The following is a 22,933-nucleotide window of genomic DNA, read 5'->3' as shown; positions in this document are numbered from 1 at the left end:
TCCCATTTGGTCATGATTTATAATCTTTTTTATGTGTTGCTGGATTTGATTTCCTAGTAATTTGTTGAGGATTTTTGCATTTGTATTAATGAAGGATTTTTTTCTGTAGTTTTTTTGTGATGCCTTTATCTAGTTTTGGTAACAAGGTAGTACTGGCTTTGTAGAATGAGTTAGGAAGTATTTCTAGCTTTTTTGGAAGAGTCTGGGAAAGATTAATGTTAATTTTTATGTTTGGTAGATTTCCCCAGTGAAGCCATCTGAGCACGGGCTTGTCTTTGTGTTTTAAAATTACTATGCAGTTTCAGTAGTTTGTGTCTTTCTAGGAATTTGTCCATTTAAAGGAGGTTATGTAATTCATTGTTCACAGTATTTAATAATTGTTTTCTTATGATCCTTTTTAGTTTAGTAGTAATACTCCTTTAATTCCTGATGTTTAGTAATTTGAGTCTTCTTTTATTTTTCTTGCTTAATGGAACCTACTTTTGAATTTGTTGATTCTGTTGTTTTTCTAGTCTCTCCCCTTATTTCTCCCCTAATCTTTATCATTCCTTTTCTGCTACCTGCTTTGGGTTTAGTTCATTCTTAATGGTAGAAATTGGATTACTAATTAGAGATCTTTCTCTTTTATTTAGTTTTAATTTTAATTTTTGATAACAGTAACAAAAAATGTGTTGTGTAAGAATGGGGATATGTTCTGAAGAATGTGTTGTTAGGTGATTTTGTCATTGTAGCGATATCGCAGAATGTACTTACACAAACCTAAATGGTATAGACCATACCACATGGCCTATTAAACACCTAGGCCATGTGGTGTGGTCTATTGCTCTGCTCCTAGGCTACAAAACTGAATAGCTTGTTATTGTACTGAATACTATAGGGAATTGTAACAATGGTTTTGTGTATCTAAATACATCACATAGAAAAGATACAGTAAAAATGTGTGGTATAAAAGATTTAAAATGGCACACTTGTATAGAACAGCTCCATTATAATCTTATAGGACCGTTGTTGTACATGTGGTCTGTTGTTGATGGAAACATTTGTTATGTGGAACATCACTGTAAATAGGTTTTTAAAAGTGTTTCTTGCATTGCCAACATGTGATACATATGCTAACTTAAGAATGTAATAGATCAAAGATGCATTAAAATCTTAATAAGGTAGTCATTAATATACTGCCAAAAGGCATAGCAGAAAACTAATAATGGCCATAAAACAAAAATAAGAATTAAAAAGAACACAGAAAAAGATGGAGAGAACAGATGGACAAATAGCAAGATAGTAGGCTTAAGCCTATCAATAATAGGAATTAAACTAGAATGCTGTTAGTCTCCATTGTATGTTAGGCACAAACATTACTTACATAACTGTTAATAAATGCATAATTTGTGATGATCTACGTTGACATATTGATCTGAAAAATCTTCATGTTCATTGCTCTTGGTAAACACATAGTATCACAGTAATAAATTTCTTGTTCACATAAATTTTGCCTGTCCCTCACTGTTGGGTTGAGTTTGTTTTTATATGTCAGATAGCCTTCATATATCTACCAGCTATTCAGCTTACTGTGAGTTATGAGCCACACCCAGCCACAACTGGTATTACAAATTTCCCTTTGTCAGATAACCCTCCTTTCATCACTTCACAGTAACTCACAAGCGGTAACTCTTATGACACCCATTTCCCAGGTATAAACTTACGTGTTTTTCAAGGTAAAATACTTTCTTGTAGTATTTATTCTGCAACAATTTTTTGTTGTTGTTGTTGTTTTGAGACAAGGTCTCTGTCACCCAGACTGGAGTGCAGTAGTGCCATCACGTCTTACTGCAGCCTCGACCTCTCAGGCTCAAGTGATCTTCCCGAGTAGCTGGGACTACAGGCAATGCGCCACCCTGCCAATTTTTTTTTTTTTTTTTTTTTTTTGGGAGAGATGGAGTCCCAGGCTGGTCTTGAACTCCTGGACTCAAGCGCTCCTCTCACCATGGCCTCCCAGCTTTGTTTTCCTTTGGGATTACAGGCATGAGCCACTGTGCCTGGCCTATTCCTTAATAATTTAATAGGTGTAAAATTGTTTTTATTGGGTTCTTATCTTTTCAAAAATGTGTTACTGACGTTTTTGCATGCTGTGCCCCCAACCCCATTTCCTTCGTAAACCTTGTAGCTTTTATTGCATGATTTTGTATAATGTGATTTTTTTGAAACTCGTATATCATGATATAGCAGACCTGACTGTAATTGTTTTATAAGGTATCTCTTTATTCCTCTTTTCATCAGTTGATCCATCTTAATCTTTGATACATTTCAGTGTAGGTATACTTACCCCCTAATCACTACAGCATGTATATCATTAACTAGAGTTTGGTGTCAGCTTACTTCTCTTTTTGTGTGTGTGTATGTGGTACAGTTTACATTTGGTGAAATGCACACATCTTAAGTGTACTCTTTGGTAAGTTTTGCAGATGCGTATGCCCATGAAATGCAAACCTCTATCAAAGTATAGAACATCATCATTCTCAGAAATGTTCCCTCATGCTCCTTCCTAGTTAGGCCCTTGACCCACCCTTTCAGAGACAGCCACTGTTTTGACTTGTTTACTACCGTAGATTGGTTTTTCTTGTTGCAAAATTTCATATAAAAGGAATTATATGGCATATGCTCTTCCTGTATGTAAAGCTTCATTGAGTCAACATGACATTTTTGAGATTGATCCATTTGTGTTTATCAGTAATTGTATTTTTGTTTTTGTTGCTGAGTAGAATATACCACAGTTTGTATATCTGTTCGCTTGTTGATGGATATCCAGGCTGTTTCAAGTTTTTCACTATTGTGAAGAAATCTGCCATGAACCTATTTGTACAAATTTTTTTGGTAGGCACATCTTCATTTTTCTTATGAGTGGTATTGCTGGGTCATAGGGTAGGCAGGTGTTCAGTCCTATGAGCAACTGCCAGCCTTTGTTTCAAAGAGGTTTTATTGTTTTAAATTCCCGCCAAAAACATATGAAAGTTCCTGTTGTGCCATATGCTTGGCAACACTGATGTTGTTGGTTTTATAAATTTTAATTATTCTGGCAGGTATGCAGTTGTATCTCAGTGTGGTTTTAATTTGCATTTTCCTGATGACTGACAGTTTGGAGCACTTTTTCATGTACTCCTTGGCTGTTTACAGTATCTTATTTTGTGAAATGTCTATTCAGATCTTTTGTTCATTTTTGAAAATTGGATCATCTATGTCTTTTGTTGAGTTTTAAATTTTGCTAAAGTTTTATTTATGAGTTTACTCTTTTATGGGTCTTCCTTTTTGTGTCCTAATAAATCTTTGCTTTATCCTCAAGTCATTAAGATAGTTTTACATGTTTTCTCGTAGAAGCTTTATAGTTTTTAACATTTATATTTAGGACTGTGATTCATCTTCATTTGATTTTTGTGTATTGTGTGAGATAGAGCTTAAGGCTTACTTTCTTCCACACAGATGTCAGTTATCTTATTACTATTTGTTCAAAAGACTTTCATCCTCTTTTGGACTGTCTAGGCACTTTTGTAAAATATTAAATGACTATAAATTTGGGTCTCTTTCTAGACTCCTTAATCTGTTGCATTGATCTATTTGTTGATCCTTAAGCCAGTACCATACTGTTTAGATTACTCAGCCCATGCTATGTTTTGAAGTCAGATTGTGTAAATTCTACAGCTTTCCATGCTTTTTTGGGATGTTTTAGATCCTTCACATTTCCATATACATTTTACTTATTTAATTTTAATTTTTTATAGCTGCATAATAGGTGTCCACGTTTTGGGGGTACAGTGATAATACATTCATATAATTGTAAAGATCAAATCAGTGTATTGGGGGTATCTGTTACCTTAAATATTTGTCTTTATGCTGGAAACATTTGAATTATTCTCTTCTAGCTATTTTGAAATGTGCAATAGAATATTGTGAACTATAGTCATCTTACTGATCTAACACTAGGTCTTATTTCTTCTATTAAGCTGTATATGTACATTCATTAATCAACTTCTATATACACTTTAGAATCAGCTTTTCAGATTAAAAAGAAAAAAAAGAAAAGCCTATTGTGGTTATGCTTTGGATTGTGTTGACTCTGTGATCAGTTTGAAGAGAATTGCAGTTGAGGTGCCCAATTCGTAGACATGATATGTTTTGCCATTTATTTACGTCTTTTAAAATTTTCCAAAGTGATGTTTGGTAATTTTGAGTAGAGAGGGCTGCATGTCTTTTGTTCGATGTTTTATGTTTTCTGATGCTGTTGTAGATAGAATTGGTTTTTTAAATTTTGTTTTTCTAGTATTTGCTGCCAAATACAGTGGACTTTGTATATTAACTTTGTATCCTGCAACCTTCCTAAATTCACTTATTCCAGTTATTTTGTAGATTCTTTAGGATTTTCTTTATAAACAGTCATATCATCTGTACATAGAGCCAGCTTTATTTCTTTTTAATTTTTATGCATTTTATTTCTCCTTTTGCCTTGTTGAAATGGCTAGGATTTGTAGTATGGTGTTGAATACGAGTGGTGAGCACTGTCCTTCTTGCTTTTTTTGTTGGTCTTCGGAGAATAGTGTTCAGTATTTCACTATTAAACATGTAAATTGTAGGGTTTTTGTAGGTACAGGTTGAGGAAATTCCCTTGTTAGTTTGCCAAGTGTATTTATTTTGAATGGTGTTAAATTGTATCAGGTGTTTTTACTGCAGCTATTTCATGATAGGAATTTTCCCCTAGTATAGTAAAATACATTGATTGGTTTTGAATGTTAAACCAATCTTTTGTTCTTGGGTTAAACACTATCTAGTAATCATATGTTATCATTTTGATACATTATTAGAATTTCTTTTTATTTACTGACCTTTATGTCTCTGCTATTTTTAGCGATTATTCTAGATTTTATATATCTTTTTTCATAACCTGTTGAATTAATATGAACCATTTTATGTAAAATATAGAAACTTGCATTTCTACATTTATCACTTCCTCCTGTCCTTGCTGTAATTGTCATATGTATTACATCTATAGTATGTTATAAGCTACACAGTACATGTTACCATTTTTGCTTTAAAGAGTCATGTTTTAGGAAGATTAAGAACATTTTTTTAAGTGTAGGTTTACTAGCAACACATTATGTTTTTCTTTTACCTGAAAATGTTTTTGTTTCACTTTTATTCTTAAGAATATTTCTCTTGAAAATAACATTTTGTGTTGGCAGGCTTCTGGGTTTTTTTTCTTTTTAGCACTTTTAAAGATTCCATTCCACGGTCTTTTCTGGCCTTCATGTTTTCTAATAAGTCAGTGGAAATTCAACTCAGTGTTCCTGTGAAAGTAATATGTCGTTTTTCTCTAGCTGTTTTCTGCATTTTTTTTTCTTTTTTGTTAGTTTTCAGCAGTTCAGCTGTGATTTGTGCCTAGGTGTGGTGTTTTTTTTTTTATTTAATTCATGTTTGCTGAGCTTCTTGAATCTATATGTTTTTGTCTTTTACCAAATTTGGGGAATTACTTTCAATTTTTTTTCTGTCCTATTCTCTTTTTCCTTGGGATTGGTTGTATGTATTTTGATACTGTTCCAAGGACTCTTTCCCCCCATACCCTTATCTTTTTTTCTTTGTCCTTCAGATAAGGTCTGTTTTCACGTTACTATTTATTTTGCCATCTTCAGTCTGCCATTAAGTACATCAGTAAAGATTTATTTCATACAGTTTTCAGCTCCAGAATTTCTATTTGGTTCTTGTTTTTGTTTGGGCTGCTGTAACAAAACACCTTAGGCCGGGTAATTTATTATATAAACAGCATACATTTATTGCTCACAGTTCTGGAGGCTTGAAAGCCGAAGATTAGAAGGTTCCAGCAGATTCAGTTTCTGGTGAGAACTCTCTGCTTCATAGAAAACACCTATGTGTCCTTACATGGCAGAAGGGGCAAACAAGCCTTCTCACGCCTCTTTTATAAGGGCAAAAATCCCATTTCCTGAGGGTGGAGCCTTCATGATCTCCCAGAGGCCCCGCCTTACAATACCACCACATTAGGGACTGGGTTTCAACATAAGAATTTTGGGGGACACACGCATTCAGACCATAGTAGTTCCTTTTTATTGATTCTTTTTCTTTTCTGGAATTTCTTGTCATTCAAAGCAAGAGTATTTCTCCCTACATCTTGTGCGTTGTAACAGTACCTGATTTAAATTTTTTGTCTGCTAATTCTCACATCTGGATTGTCTCAGGGCCATTCCCTGTTTGTGCTTTCTTTTGAACATGGATATTTTTTGTTCCTTTATGTGTCGGGTAATTGTGTCCTAGCATATTATGTATGGATGATAGATTTTAAAACTCTGAATAGTATTTTTTAAATCAATAATGACTTTTAGTGATATATTTTGTTATTTTCTGTGCTGATTGTTTCCTTGTCCATGCCTTTCTTCTGTTTTCACTTGTCTCCCTGCTGCTAAAGTATGTCCTCAGATAGTTCTTTTGTGACAGTCTGTGTATAGTAAACCATTAGCTTTTATGTGTCTTAAAATATCTTATTTTTTCCCTCATTCTTGCTGCATTACCTGGGACCTAAGTTCTAGGTAGACAGTTACTTTACTTTCAATACTTTGAACATATTGTGCCATTGTTTTTCGTCATCAGTTGTTGCTGGGGAGAAGTCTGAAGTCAGTCTAATTGCCATTTCTTGCTAGGTAATCTGCTTTTCTTTCTGGTAGCTTTTAAGATTATGCCCGTGATTGATATTCTACAGTGTGTCTTATGTGTGACTTAATTTTTATCTTCCTCAGTATGTAGTGTGTATTTTCAATTCAACAACATGTTTTTCAATTCTGGAAAATTACTATCTAAATTATCTCAGCAAATATTGGTACACCACTGTCCTTATATCTTAGTGATTATGTTTTTTTTCTTTTAGTATATTCCTAAATATACTTACTTTTATGTATTTTTAAAATCATACTATCCATTGGGTGATATCATCTAGAATGAATTCATGTTCCAGCCATTTATTTTATTGGTCTTTTTTTTTTTTTCCTCATTTTTTTTCCCACATGCCTGTTGTGTCACATTTGTTGATCTTATATTTTAGAATTTTGTCCTTGCAGCCTTATTTTGATTGGGAAGTTCAACATTTTTCTTCATTTTGCTCATCTGTCTTTTTCTATGCTCATTTTCTTTCTTACAGTTTATACTTGCTTTTCAATTCATTCCTCCCAATCCAAAACTAGGTTTGTATTAGAGTTTCCAGGTTCTTGCTTCAGCATGATAATTGAGAGTATTGCAGATTCTGTCATGGATCTATTCAATAACTAACTGGTTTAGATCCTGGTTAAGAGGTTTCTCCTCTTTCCGCTTAACTACACCACAATGTCAAATAAGCTCTAGCTTAGGCAACAGGTGATATCAGTATATTCCTAGCCTCACTTTCAAGAGGAGAGGGCTATTCCAGCCTTTGGCTTTAAGCAGTAAGCATAGCTAATACTCCTCTTATGGAACATTTTTAGTCCTTGTTTACCCAGAGGAGGGGGAATTTTGAGCAACCATTGAGTGCTCATAGACTCAGAGCTTTGCAGGTCCACAGCTTTTATCCCCATTCACAGCCTTGTGTTTCTTCTCATCTTCTTGTGACTTAGCCTTTTTAAATAAAATGTAATACTTAACATTTTATATTGTACTTCTAGCAAAGGGGCTGAATCAAAATACAGACAAATGAGCCTTCTTGACTAGACATCTATGTGTTGTTTCTTCATGTTTTGTCACTCTTGTCTCACTTGGCGTATGCTCATAGTAGTAATATTGCTCTTGTGAATCTGAGTTTTAATTTCTAGTAGGGAAAACTCTGAGTTTTCTTTTTTAAAATTTTGTCTTTTCATCAAAATTATATATTTTTACATATGAACTTTGAAATAATTTTGCTCAGTTTTAAAACTTCTGTTGGAATATGTCTTGAAATGTATAAATGTATGTCTACATCATTTTAGAAAGGTTGTCCTCCTTTTTTTGTTTTTGCCCTCCAGCCTGAGTGACAGAGTCCTGGTCTGTCACTCAGGTGGAGTGCAGTGGTGTGATCATTCATGGCTCACTGTGGCCTCAACCTCCTGGGGTCAAGCAATCCTCCCACCTCAGCCTCCCACATAGCTAGGACCACAGGTGTGCACCACCACACACAGCTGATGGTTTTGATTTTTTTGAGACAAGGCCTCCCAATGTTGCCCAGGCTGGTCTTGAATTCTTGGGCTCAAAAGATCCTCCTGCTTCAGTCTCTGAAAGTGCTGGGATTCCAGGTGTGAGCCTCTGTGCCTATCTGAAAGATTGCCATTTTTATGCTTTCAAGTTATCCAGATGTTTACTATATCCATTTATATACAGCTTTTAATATGTAATTTTGAGCCTTCCTTGAGAACCTTATTCCTGTTTTATGTTTTCTGTAGTTATTGTGGCTGTCCAGCTGGCTATACTAGAAGAAATATTAAAATGTTCCTCTTATATGTAGTCACTTTGCCAGAATGCCTAAATAATTGTAAAAGGTTTTGGTAGATTCTGTGGTTTTCTATGTATATAATCATACCAACTACAAATAAAGGTACTTTTATATCTTTTAACATTTATGCTAGTCATTTAGTTTTCTTATTTTATTAAGCTTTCTAAAGCCCCTAAAACAGTATTTAACAATTATAGGCATCTCTTTGTTCTTGATTTTAGTGGAAATGCCTTCAGTGTGTTTTACTGTTGAATATCTTGCTTTCTGTATTTGGGGGAAAAGTCTCATAGTTAAATAATTTCCTTTTATTCTTATTTTATTGGAGTTCTTATTAGAAATGGTGGCCGAATTTTATCAAATGCCATTTAAAACCTTGATAACAATAATAATGGGCAATTAGCCTTTTAACAAACTGGATTCAGTTTGCTTTTTATTTTGTTTTTCTTTTTGTGTTCATACTTACAAGTGTATTGTGTTATGTTTTCTTCCTTTGAACTATCTTTATCAGGTTTTGTTGTTAATGTTTTATAAGCACTTGAAAAATAACTGAATACCTTAATAGTCTTTCCTTGTGTATTGTGTGGAGATTGTTTTGTTCTAATTTTGTAAATTGATAATAAAGAACCCCTGTTTAGGTAGATTTTGTCAGTTTGCTCAGTTTTAGAAAGCTAGTATAGAAAATACGTACCTTGGGGTAATTTTATTAAGATATTTTTATGTGAGTTTGAAATTTTTTCCAAATATGAATCCATATTTCCGTGTGTGTGTGTGTGTCTGTGTGTGTGTGTGTGTGTGTGTTCTAAATTTGTACTGTGCCCCTTGGGAAACACATTTGTTTCCTTAACATTTTTTTTTCCTTCTACAATCCCTCTGTGCTTTTTTGTGAGAAATCTTAATCCCAAACATTTATCTGTAAATAAGTTGGAGAGATTTTTTATAGGTGTCAGTAGAGTGCATAGCTGCATATTAATGCTTTGTGTGTATTTATGAATTATTACCATATGAGTTTGCTGTGAAGTCTGAGTATTACTGGTACTTAATATTGCCCGTTGTTGTTACATAATAAATTGTAATAAAATTTTTGTTGCTACCTTAGGAGTTCCAACTTGGGCTTGGTTCTGATATTGTTTGAGACTGTTTGGTAATTTATACATATATGACTATAATAATGTCCTTTTCTTCTCTCCCCCCACCCCCGCCAACAGTTACATGGGAATTGGTCTTTCTGCTCAAGGTGTGAACATGAATAGACTACCAGGTACACCTGTAATTGAATTACAGTATTATGTCTTATGAGTAGCTCTTTCTGGTTAAAATTTTCAAGTAAGAAATTGTAATATTTAAAGATACTGATTTTCTGTGTTTTTAATCATCATTATGAATTTTAAGTGAAAGCTGAGTGGGGTTTGTTTTGTTTTGTTTTGTTTTTGAGACAGAGTCTCACTGTGTCACCCAGGTTGGAGTGCAGTGGCGCAGTTTTGGCTCACTGCAACCTCTGCCTCCTGGGATCAAGCAGTTTTTCCTGCCCTCAGCCTCCTGAGTAGCTGGGATCACAGGCATGCGCCACCAGGCCCGGCTAATTTTTGTATTTTTAGTAGAGATGGGGTTTTGCCATTTTGGCCAGGCTGGTCTCGAGCCGCTGACCTCAGGTTATCCAGCTGCCTCGGCCTCCCAAACTGTTAGGATTACAGGCGTGAGCCACCATGCCCAGCCTGCTGAGTGGTTTTTAATAAATTTAAATTTCACACTATTTAGTAAAACATATAGTATATATATCATGCTTTTTTGTATTTTGATATTTTTAAGTTTTAGTACATAGTTTAATATCAGCTACTTTAAATATTTTAATGTGGTTGGTTATATTGGCTACCCATCACATTTTTGACTTTTAACCCATCTTAATGTTCAGGGAATATCAACTAATACTTAAAGTAAACTAAGGAAGAGATGAATTGAGATGGCAGACCTGTTGCCCAATACCACTTATCAGAAGGAAGTGATTCTTGGATTATGTCTTCTAATACTCCCTTTGCTAAAGTTAAAAATTAATTTTGGCAAGACTTTTTGAAGTACAAGGCAAAACTGTCAATGTAAAACTACATGAAGTACCTTAAAGAAACAAACCAAGACAGTGTAGTTGCATCTGATTGTAATCACATATGTTACCTTGACATACTTTCTTTTGTACCCTTTTGCTTAAAATTATACGTGAAAGAGGGTTTAATTGAGGTTTTTATTATTTGAAAACTCCTTATAGAAGTAACTGATAAGGTAAAAATCTCTTAATGATGATATAAACATATCTGTAGTGTGGTAAGACTCACACTCTGTTTGGCTTTTATATTTGGATCACAGCCTTGAGAAACTTGCAGTGATTGAATAGGATGTAATCTCTTATGTTATATAAAACATGTATATGTTTCTTTAAATCAAAGCAAAATTATTTTGGTGTATTAGCAAACGGAATATGCACAGAAAATGTGTCCTCCTGTGGTTGTTGCATTTATGTTTGTTTTTTCTGGTAGGGGGTTCTCTCTGTTTAATATTTGTTTTAGTGTTCTGTGTAGCTATTTTTCTTAAATTTGTAAACCGTATTTTAATATAGAATAAATTATGTAGTGTAATTGTTGAGAATTTAAATGTACATTGGGAATTTCATCTTTATATTATCTTGTACTGTTCTGATTTATCATAATCTTAGTGAATAAACCTAGTACAGAGGAACCTTACTTTTCATTGTAAATATGCCGGAACTTTCTCCTTAGGTTGGGATAAGCATTCATATGGTTACCATGGGGATGATGGACATTCGTTTTGTTCTTCCGGAACTGGACAACCTTATGGACCAACTTTCACTACTGGTGATGTCATTGGCTGTTGTGTTAATCTTATCAACAATACCTGCTTTTACACCAAGAATGGACATAGTTTAGGTACTGAGATAATATATTGCATGCAAAATAACCAAATATTGAGATTATTATACTTCCAGGATGGTAGTTGTATTTATTATGTGATTCTCCTTCATAGATAGATGCCTCTGGAAATGGTTCTTTCTTTTTCCCAGACAGAAGCTGAGGAAATGATGAATATTTATATTCACCATATTTATATTCTGTGAAGGCCATCTATATAATACATATATGTAGAGGAGTTACTGTAGAAATAATCCCCACACTGAGATACTTATTCTAGAAATAGAAAGGCCAAGAGATTTCTGCTTTAAATAAAACGCTACATAGTATAATCTCATTCTCTGGGTAACAGGTGCTAAGAAAAAGGGGCAGTCAGTTGTTAGGATAGTGTGGGGAATAGTAACAAAGGAAGGGAAAGCTTGATGCCACAAGCATATGAAGGGCATCAACGCACTCAAAGGTCAGATCTGCTAACAAAGATGGCTAAGTTGGTAACTACAAGTTTGTTCTATGGAAGGAAGCAGAATTAAACAAGCAAACAGTGACAAAACTGAGAATAAAAAAACTTCTGCAAATAAAATAGGTTATGGAAAACTTGAAACCCATACATTGTAAGACTAATAGTAAGTTAAGATTTTCAGTGGAATATTCATGTACTCATAGCACTTCAAATTTAAAGTTATATGTGGTCATTATGTTCCTTTTTTTTAGCAGTTTTTTTTTTTAACTATAGAAAATATAAAGGATAGTAACACTGCTTTTTGTTTTATAAAAAAAGATTTCACCTTTTACTGCTGGAAAAATCTTTGACTCAAAGCAAATTATTTTTAATGAGGTAAAATTAAAGGAAACATAAACTAAGTAACCCTAGAAGGCAGAAACTGCTTATAAATAGTATTTAGAAATCAGACTTAAAGTAGTATGCTTAGACATATAATAGATGTTCTTTAACACAAAAGCTGTTTTTTCTGTTATTTCATAGTATAAAAGAAAATTCTGAATTTCTGGCTGCATTGGCAATACGCTTTTAAAAGTGTTTCAATAAAGTTAACTTTTTTCATATTCAGCTTAGCATTTCTATTTCTGATTACTGATTTTTAATTCTGAAGTCCTTCTGTATTATCTGACTTAAAAGTTTTTCTCAAGTCCACAAGAGATCCTTTTCTCACTAGTACAATGATGTTAAGGACCCCATGCAAATTATGTATATTTGTGTGTGGTTTCATTGTTGTGGCCACCTGGTTTCTAAGAACAATACAGGCCTCTTGAATTTATTCGTTGTTACTATTCTGACTGATCATATAATCTTAGTTGGCTTGACTGCTTAAGATGTTGGAAGTTTTGAATCTGGAGAAATCTGCTTTTAGGTTTGATCTTTGGCTCAAAAACCAAAAAATACATTTTTAAAAAACCACAATCTCTTTAACATAAACTTTTAAAACTTTCCAGAGAAGAAATTTCATTTTGGGAGATAAGACAATCACAGGTGATAATGATTTTATTTTTTCCCTATTTTCACAAATATTTAAATTAAATTTTTCTCTTGGCTAAGAAAGCTATTTTTAAAATGTAAGATGTGTCTTTAAAAAGGTGCACCTAATAATGGAGTCACATTATAAATTTTTATTTTTTGTTTATTTATTTATTTAATTTTTGAGACGGAGTGTCCTCCTGTCGCCAAGGCAGGAGTACAGTGATGCGATCTCAGCTCAGAACCTCTGCCTCCTAGTTTCAAGCGATTCTCCTTCCCCAGCCTCTTGAATAGCTGGGATTATAGGCGTGCCATCGCCCCCAGCTAGTTTTTGTATTTTTAGTAGAGATAGGGTTTCACCATGTTGTCTAGGCTGATCTTGAACTTCTGACCTCAAGTGATACACCCGCCTCAGCCTTCCAAAGTGCTGGCATTACAGGCGTGAGCCACTGTGCCCAGCCCACATTTTAATTTTAAGTAAACCTGAATGTTTGGCATTATTCATTCTTAAATTTAATAAGTATTAAGCACGTAGAGAGATGGTATAACAGTGGTTAATAAGAGTTCTTTAGTCAGACTTACCTGGGATTGACTCCCGGCTTATGCCAGGTAACCATATGTAAATTACTTAACATTTCTGTGCCTCAGTTTTCTCAGTTTGTCAAGTAGGATCACTGTAATACCTATCTCACTAAGGTGGTTAGAGTAAACTGCAATAGTATGTGCACAGTTCTGGCATCTAGTGAATAACCATTAAATGTTATTTAGTATCATTGTTTGTCAGCCCCTGAGCTAGGTTCCTGGGATCCACTGGTAAACCATTGATGAGCAGAAATTACTTCTCTAGAACAGGAGTCTACAAGCTATGGCCAAGTTAGCCTCCTGTTTATTTTAAAATAAAATTTCATTAGCAACCAGCCACACCTACTTACATATTGTTATGGTTGCTTTCCTGTTACAGTGGCAGAGTTGGAAATTTGTGATAAAGACCATATGGCCTGGAAAGCAGAATATATTAGTAGTCTTTCATAGGAAAGCTTTGCCTACCTCTGGTCTAGATTCTGGCATCTTCTAAGATAAAATACTATTAAATATTTAGTTACTATTCCCTTATACTTCCTAAATGGATCATCTGTACCGAAAACCTGATACATCTTTAGTTTCTGTCTCATGGAAAATTTTCAGAATATATATTTGTTTACTATATAAAGAAAAATAGAAAGGTTTTATTTGAGAAAATAAGAGAAACATTGCAGTATATAGGTTAATGTAATTTGATAATTTTTTACTTTGTTTTATTGAATATCGTTCACCAATTGAAGATCACTTTTCAAAAAGCCAGACAAATCAGGAAATTATGAATATAGAAAATTGCTTTCTGTGTAAAATTCAAATAGTTATGCCATCTTGTTAAACTGGCATCTTTTCGTGGTCTGATTGAGCAAAAACATGTTGTGGTAACTATATTTGGCTGTGTTAAAAAATGTTAACCTTTGGAATTAATTTTGAATTTTTCGTTAGAGTTTTTGGTAAAGTGAAGGTTTCAGTAATTACAGACACAAAGGATTTTTGCTAAAGATAGAATATACAGTCTTCATTATAACTAGACAGCTTTGAGAAAATGATTATTTTATGAAAAATATTAGAAATATGTATAGTTTATAGTATATTAAAATATTCTCTTGCTTTCTGTATTCTTTTTACTTTTGTGAAATTTTTGGGGAAATTTTTTATTTGGGCTGATAGTACTTGCTTTTCTGTGTTATTAATGAAGTTAAATGTAATGATAGTGTTTTACATGGGGAAAACAGGAACCCTAACTTTGCTTTCCTTTTAAGAAGCCACCATGAATTTACTAGTTTTTAAAAATCATAAAAACAGGGCTTTACTAACTACAAAAGCATTATTTTTACACATTATTTTAAAAGTGTAAAATTTATTTTCAGTTTGTCTTTTAACTTTATTAATAAATAGAGTTAGATGTTTTCTGTTATTACAGCACAGTCATAGAGGAATAAAATGTCAAGTAGGAAGAGACCTTAAAAACAATTTAATGGAAATTCCCTCAGTTTTAAGATAGTGATCAAGACTGTAGAAGCAGTGATGCTGGCTTGGTTTTAATGTTTGTTTTAGACTGGAAGAATTGAGATCAGCTGACTGACTCACCAATACTGCTCTCCCATTATTCTAGAGCTAAATCTTTAAAAATATATCTACAGAAATACTTTATTATTTTCAGCTAAGTAGTATATTTGAATATTTGAAAGGAGGTCGTTAAATTGTCACGTTGGGTTGACAGTAGACTTATTCCAATGATATTGCCATTGCTCAAGTTGTATCTAGAACATGACTGTTGTAATTACTGTCAAAAGGTATTCAAGAGAAATTCTGAACTGTGCAAATTTGTTCATCCTTTGAAGGAGGAATTGATTTTTCCCCCGAGTAAATCATAAATAATTTACTTTCATAAGAAACATTTTTTAAAGAAGCAAAAATATACTGTATTTTCCCTTGTTTGCCTTTTATAACAGAAAAGCTCTTTTCTTTCCACCTAAAATTATTTAAAAGCTAAATCTAGATGATGATTATTAAACAGTGAGGCTACAAATTGCAACTTGGGGGTAAAAAATAAAGTGACTATTTTGCAACCAACTTTCTTAATGTGTTTTCTAATGTAGCTTTGAAGATATATCTAAAAGTATTTCAAAAATCCTGGAGACAATGGCAGCATCTCAGAAATAAAATTTGTGTATGACTAGCAAGGCTGATTATCTTGAAAAGGGACAGCGTTCGTTCACTCAGACATATGTTAGTATTATTGATACAAAATTAGTCTTATTATTTTTTATTTAGGCTTTAATGTTTTTTCTTTTGCCATTTGTTTCCTGCTTTTAGTTAGAAATTCAGCTTGTCAGTATAGTCTGCTTTGAAAAACAGCTTCTAATGCCACTTTTTTTTTCTTTTTAGGTATTGCTTTCACTGACCTACCGGTAAGACTTTTTAAAAGCAATTTTCCATTTTTAATTAAAGGAAGTATAAAGAAACTGATACTGGGCATATTTAGAAAGTTTAAAATACAATCTTATTGATATTTATTAGGTTTATATGACATGCAAAGAAGAGATCTTTTCTCTAACCACCTTGGGTGTAGACCCTCAGAAATTAAGCTCCAACTTGCACTGGATTCATTGTATAAAGGAAAATAAATCAGAATTGATTCTCAAGTGTCTTTTTAAATGTCACCATTCATTCATTTGAAATGTATTTCCTTGGGCTTTTCAGCAGAAGGCTGTATAGCAGTTCTAATCGTTTATTCATCCAAGCTATATAGAGGCCTACTATGTGGCAGGCAAAGTGCTTGGAATATATTATTCAACAGGTAGTAAAGGTCTCTGCCCTCTTGGACTTTATAGTATTCAAGCTGTGAAAGTTAGAGAATAAGCAGTACATGAAAAACAAGTAAAGTAGAACATATTTTAAGGTGTTAAGTATACTTTGGAAAGAAAGGGAAAAAACAGAGAATGGGAATACCAATGGTAGGACACAAGGTTGTACAAGTTGCTCTCCTTTGCTCAAGGTGAGACTTGAGCTGAGGCTTTTGGAGGAGTGAAGGAGTCTGCCAAGTGGATATGTAGAGCAAGAGTTTTCCAGGCAGAGGGAAGTTGGAAAAGGTGCTCAGGCAGGAGCACACATGGCTTGTTTGAAGAAGAGTGTGAAGTGTGGTAGAGAGGAGTGAGGAGGGCAGAGCATATGTAGTAGCAGATCATCAGAGATAATGATGGGGTTGGGGGTAAGCTGTTAATAGATCATCTAGACCTGGGCAAGCCATTGGGAGGGCTTGGAAATTTACTCTGAGTGAAATACAAAGACATTGCGGACTTTTATTTGTCATGATAGGACTTCAGTTTTTATGAGATCACTGTGATTGCTTAGTTGAAAAATAGACTAGGCCGTGCATGGTGGCTCACACCTGTAATCCCAGCACTTTGGGAGGCCGAGGTGGGCGGATCACGAGGTCAGGAGATCGAGACCATCTTGGCCAACACGGTGAACCCCCGTCTCTACTAAAAAAAACAATACAGAAAATTAGCTGGGCATGGTGGTGGGCGCCTGTAGTCCCAGCTACTCAGGAGGCTGAGGCAGGAGAATGGTGTGAACCCAGGAGGCAGAGCTTGCAGTGAGCCAAGATTGTGCCACTGCACTCCAGCCTGGGTGACAGAGCAAGCCTCTATCTCAAAAACAAAACAAAACAAAACAAAAAACAAAAAAAACTATATGGGAGTAAGGGTAGAAGCAAGGGGACCTGTGAGAAGACTATTGCAGAAATTCAAGCAAGGGGTTACGGTAGCTCTCTCCAGTAGAGGTTTGATTCCACGTATCTTATTTGCCAAACCCAAGGCACTCTCAATTGTAATCTGCATCATCTGTGACACCAAGGGGGAAGAAAACTAACAAGCTGTGACATAATGCCTCCCTTGTCACTTAGCATTTATATTTTATACTCACTGAATGATCTCTTAGGGTTATTTAAACTTAGATTTTTAATATGTCTCTTTTTAGGTGTTGCACACCTAAAAAGGATGAGATAAGCAATATAAATTGATTAAGGTATTCCTAAAATTTCATGTTCAGAGTCTAACCTTTTAAATCAGTTTTTTTAAGATTGGATACCATGATTTTCTTTGCTTTCACTCTGTCACCCAGGTTGGAGTGCAGTGGTGTGATCTTGGCTCACTGCAACCTCTGCTTCCCAGGCTCAAGGGATCCTCCTACCTCAGACTCCCAAGTAGCTGGGACCACAGGTGCACACCAGCATGCCCGACTGATTTTTTGTATTTTTGGTAGAGATGGGGTTTTGCCAGGTTGCCCAGGCTGATGCCCATGATTTTCTATGTGATACTACCTTCTCTGTCATCAAGAACATTTTTTAAGATTACTCTATTATGTCTCTGGGATTAATCTCCAAGCTGCTGATTACATCGTGCACATTTGATACTGTCACTTTCATGATGTTAACCGATATCACGAAAATAAAAATTTCATCAGGAAAAGCAACTCAGTCCCAAGAGTTTTTCAGTGAGCTCATTCTTTAACAAATCGATCCTGTGCAGGCATTGACAGCTGTGTCATGACAGCTGCCTGACCATAGTAAGGTGTCATCAATTATAAAATGCATTCCAATTTTCAGAGATGTTTTGAGAGAGATGATGGAAGATTCAGAGGTAGAGAATAGATACCAAATCTATAGACTATTTATATCCCTTAATAAAATCCTAGGAAAAAACAGAAATCAAAATTATAATAGAAAATAATTTTAAGCCAAGGAATATTTGAACCCTACCGATCAAAAGTACTCTTCAAGAAGCATTATTTGGCTCTGGGTGTCTGAGGTGGGAGGACTGCTTGAGGCCAGGAGTTCAACACCACTTTGGGCAATATAATGAGATCTCACCTCTACCAAAAAACAAAAAAACAAATAACCAAAAAAAAAAAAAAACCCTGCCGCATTATTTAGTAAATAGTGATGGAATGAGTCTTTATTAGTATTATTTTTTAAAGAGTACATATTGTTAGGACAAAGTGTAAAGTAAGTTCTAGATGGATTAAAGAGTTAAACTTTTAAAAATCCGAAAGTAATAGGAACAAAAAATATTCTTTTCAAAATCCAACTGAAAACCAAGAGAATGGCTAATGGATTGGATCTGAAAATTACATAAGGTCTGAGAATTGACGATTGTACTTAGCAGAGTAGAGGTCATTGGTGACCTGGACAAGAAAGTTTCAGCCGTGGGATGGAGACATCCTGATTGGAATGGATTTTAGGAACAGGTGAGTTATAGGCAGTGGATAACTCTGGAGGACTTTGGCCATGGTGAGGAGTAAAGAAATGGAGTAGTAGCCAGTGGTGGAAGTGGGGGCAGTAGAAGAAAAAATTAAGTTAGGAGATTGAGCATGCTGATGAAAATGTCGGGGTAGCATAGAAAGAGGTAGACAGATGTGTAATTGAGGGGATGGGCTTTTGAGAAGAGCAGTGTGGGGACAGGCAGAGTGTGTAGGTGCAGATTCTGGTTAGTGGGTTGATTTGGTCTTTAACAGTTAAGAGACTGGTGAGAATGCTGTAAGTTTCATCTGGAGTTGGTTAAAGGGTTCAGTGACTTTTTTTTTTTTTTTTTTCTGTTGTGGCACTAAGCATGTAAAACCAACTAGTCAGCATGAGCTTTTGTTGTTGTTAGCTTTCATTTTCTTGTTCATAGATAGAGGTGATCATTTGGAAAAAGCTTGGTTGGTTGTAGACATGTTGATTATTTTCTCTCCCACTTTTGAATCACCAGTTATGTTTTTTCCCTCAGGTAGCCAATGATCATGTGCAACTTCATTGTAACAATGGGTACAGTGGTGGTTTCTAGGTTTCCTTTTAGTATAGTATTTTTCATTTTTAATACTGTAAATCTTCTGGGACTTCCATAGGCTTCATATCAATTCTTTCTTTTAAAGGAAGCATCAAGGAAGTGTTTATATCTTCTATACCTGTGATCTCTCACAAGCTACGCATACCATTGAATCCTGAGAGAAAGTATATTTGCAGAAAAACCAGTTTACCTAGATTGTTCTGCACCTGTTATGGAACATAAGTGTTTATACAGCTTTGAAAACCTTAGATTTTTTTCAAAATAGTCTTTTTTCCTCAGCTTACCTCACCAGTTTGAGAAATGACATTAAGTATAACTAATTCAGTTTGGGATTTAATTATACAATTAAATTATGATAGTTGCACAGTTCTGTGAACATACTAAAAAACATTGAAGGCTGTTGCTTTTTAAAGGCTTTTGTTATAGTAGCTGTTCTCATTTTAAATGATGCTGTTTTCGAATTCTGGGCACTGACTTGAAATCTACTTTTTGTGGATACATTATTTGTATAGTCATTTTTATTAAAAGATCTAATGTAGACCAAAGCTGTGCTATTGAGAATATAAATTTATATTGTGTACATTTAGCTTTTAAGCAATTTCTAGATTGAAAGTATGTTTTGCAAGTTAATAGAAATGTTTTCCTATTCTTTTCATAAAGAACCTATTCTGTCTATGTACTATTCTACATGGGCGGGAGTATTTTTCTAGAAGACATTATTACATATAAATCTACAGTGACAATGCACCTGCTCCATGGATGAACCTTGAAAACATGCTAAATAAAAGAAGCCAGTCATCTGGGCGCGGTGGCTCATGCCTGTAACTCTAGCACTTTGGGAGGCCGAGGTGGGTGGATCACGAGATCAAGAGATCAAGACCATCCTGGCCAACATGGTGAAACCCCATCTCTACTAAAAATACAAAAATTAGCCAGGCGTGGTGGCATGTGGCTGTAATCCCATACTCGGGAGGCTGAGGCAGGAGAATCGCTTGAACTCAGGAGGCAGAGGTTGCAGTGAGCCGAGATCGTGCCACTGCACTTCAGCCTGGGCGACAGAGTGAGACTCTGTCTCAAAAAAAAAAAAAAACCAGTCGTAAAAGATCACATATTTTGTTGTTCCATTTATGCAAAATGTCCAGAATGGGCAAATCCATAGAGTTAGAAAGTAGATTAGTGGTTGCCAGGGGGAACGGGGAAATGGGAAGTGGCTGCTGATGGGTACTGGGTTTCTCTCTGGGGTGATGGAATTGTTATACAATTAAATCACAGTAGTTGCACAGTTCTGTGAACATACTAAAAAACACTGAAGGCCGTCGTTTTTTAAAATCTGTAATATAGCAAGTTAAGGACTATGTCCTTAATCCTCCCAATTCTCCAGTTTTAAGGTTGAGTAAGTGGTATAACAATTATACTTACTTTTCAGTGAGCCAAAACTGACTTAATATTACTAAAAGTTTTTTTAATCTATATCAGATTACAGAAGTATAGTATTAAATACTTAAATGAGAAATGTTTATATATACAGAAATGTACAAAAGAGAAGTTCTTCATAATCCCAGTCTCTTTGGCTATAATGTTGTTTGAACTTGAATATATATCCTTTTAGACTTCTTTCTAAACACATATAAGTCAGTATGTTCATTTTTTAAATGTTTATATGAAAGATAGGGTCATACCATATACAATACATCTTTCTGTGTCCATATATACATTTTTCGTTCTGTTCTTTTTGCCTGCTTTATGTCATCTTATTGTATTAACTTACTACCACAAATGATCAATTATAAAATGTACATTTTTTTCATATTTTAGTATTTCTGAAATGAGAATGCACTGTAGAATCAATGACTGGTCAGAGTTTAATTTGCATTATGTTTTCCTAGACACAAAATAGTGATGTTTGTTACTATTAGATTTTGAGATTTGATGAATGTGGTATAATATCACGTATCTGTGAATATTTTAAAATTTTGTTTGCGTTACAAATAATGCTACAAGACATATCTTTGCACATACTTATTTTTGTAGGAATACACTCTTCCAAGTGAAATTACTTGGTCAATTTTAATAGATTTTTCCAGATTTCTTTATTAAAAGATTATGTCAGTTTACATTTCTGTGTACAGTAGATGAGAGGATTATTTCCCCAGCCCTTATCAACATTGGGTATTCTCAGCCTTTCAGGTCTTAATCTGATGTGCAAAAGTTTTTAAATCTTGAACTTTTAATTGATTTTATTTTTAAGTGCGCATTAAAAATGTTCATCTAAAAAGTTGAGTGTGATTAAGTTTCTGTTTATGTGTTGTCATTTTTATTTTTTCTACAAATGGCCTACATATTCATTGCCATTTTTAAGAATTTGAATTGGTAGTCTTTGTCCTCCTAAATTTTTTCTATATTTGTAAAACACATTTTGCCATATGTGTGGCAGATTTTTTTTTCTAGAGAGTCATTTGTCTTTGCCATTTGTGGCATGTTTTGTCATAGGGAAGTATTAAATTTTTATGAAATAGTTTTATCAGAGAATTCATGAATGTTGATTGTCTTTGATGGTGTTGATAGAATTATTTTTTCTGAATTTGTAAGAAAATTTAGATGAGCAGATCATTTTAAAAGTGTCTTTATTTAGACAATACTGAATATCATCATTATAAACTGCTTAATGAACAGAATTATCTTTCACTCAATTGTTTTTGGCTTATATGCTTTCGTGGTAAAGTATCTCATAACTCTGTAGTGGTTTTTCTGTTTTTTTGTTTTGTTTTGTTTCTGTTTTTGTGTTTTTAAGACAGAGTTTCACTCTTGTTGCCCAGGCTGGAATGCAATGGCACAATCTCGGCTCACCAGAACCTCCCCATCCCGGGTTCAAGCAATTGTCCCTCCTCAGCCTCCCGAGTAGCTGGGATTACAGGCATGCGCCGCCACACCCAGCTAATTTTGTATTTTTAGTAGAGGCGGGGTTTCACCATGTTGGTCAGGCTGGTCTTGTACTCCTGACCTGAGGTGATCTACCCGCCTCAGCCTCCCAAAGTGCTGGGATTGCAGGCGTGAGCCACCGCGCCTGGCCTGTTTCTATAAAGTCTTTAGGTCTCAGTTTTCTCATTGGTGAAATGGGAAGGCTGTACTATCTCACCTGTTTTTGGCTTAAAAGTTTATAAACTTGTTAGCTCTGTTGATTATTAAGAATCAGTACATTTGCATACTTTGCTTTAAAAACCATTTATTTCCATAATCCAGTAGTACTTTATATTTTTGATATTTTGACATAACATTTTGTTTCTGATTTGTTCTGCTTTGAACGGTTGTTTTTAAACACACCCTCTTTGCATTTTACTGTGAAATCTATTTAACATCTTATATTCACACAGAAATTATCTGCTCTTGATCTTTACCTTGTTTTGTACTGAAAAATACTTGTTATAACTATGAAAGATATAAGACATAAATACAGAAAATGAAAATATGGTAGGATTTGGAGTTGCAAGAGGAAAAATCAGTTTTGGATGTGGTATCAGACAAACTTGTGTTCCAATTCCATCTCTGATTCCATCTCTGCCATTTGTTAGCAGAACGACCATGAGCAAGTTATTTAACCTTGAATCCTCATTTTCTCTGTCTTTGTAGTAGAAATAATAATAGTGGCCTCACA

The 22,933-nt window shown here is 34.5% G+C and overlaps 1 protein-coding gene across 3 annotated transcripts in view; it reads left to right on the top strand.

Annotated features, from left to right (window-relative positions):
* The window catches only part of RANBP9 (RAN binding protein 9), a 91,670-nt gene that overhangs the window by 43,851 nt on the left and 24,886 nt on the right, over window positions 1–22,933 (top strand). For all 3 annotated transcript variants that reach the window (XM_024248118.3, XM_054557216.2, XM_054557215.2), the window contains exons 3-5: window positions 9,691–9,743; window positions 11,251–11,418; window positions 15,839–15,861. In XM_024248118.3, coding sequence (XP_024103886.2) covers window positions 9,691–9,743; window positions 11,251–11,418; window positions 15,839–15,861 — 244 coding nt within the window. The remainder of the gene's footprint in view (window positions 1–9,690; window positions 9,744–11,250; window positions 11,419–15,838; window positions 15,862–22,933) is intronic.

The sequence above is a fragment of the Pongo abelii genome, chromosome 5 (genome assembly GCF_028885655.2).
Source record: "Pongo abelii isolate AG06213 chromosome 5, NHGRI_mPonAbe1-v2.0_pri, whole genome shotgun sequence".
In the NCBI taxonomy this organism is placed as follows: domain Eukaryota; kingdom Metazoa; phylum Chordata; class Mammalia; order Primates; family Hominidae; genus Pongo; species Pongo abelii.
This window is presented reverse-complemented; position numbering and strand designations above follow the sequence as displayed.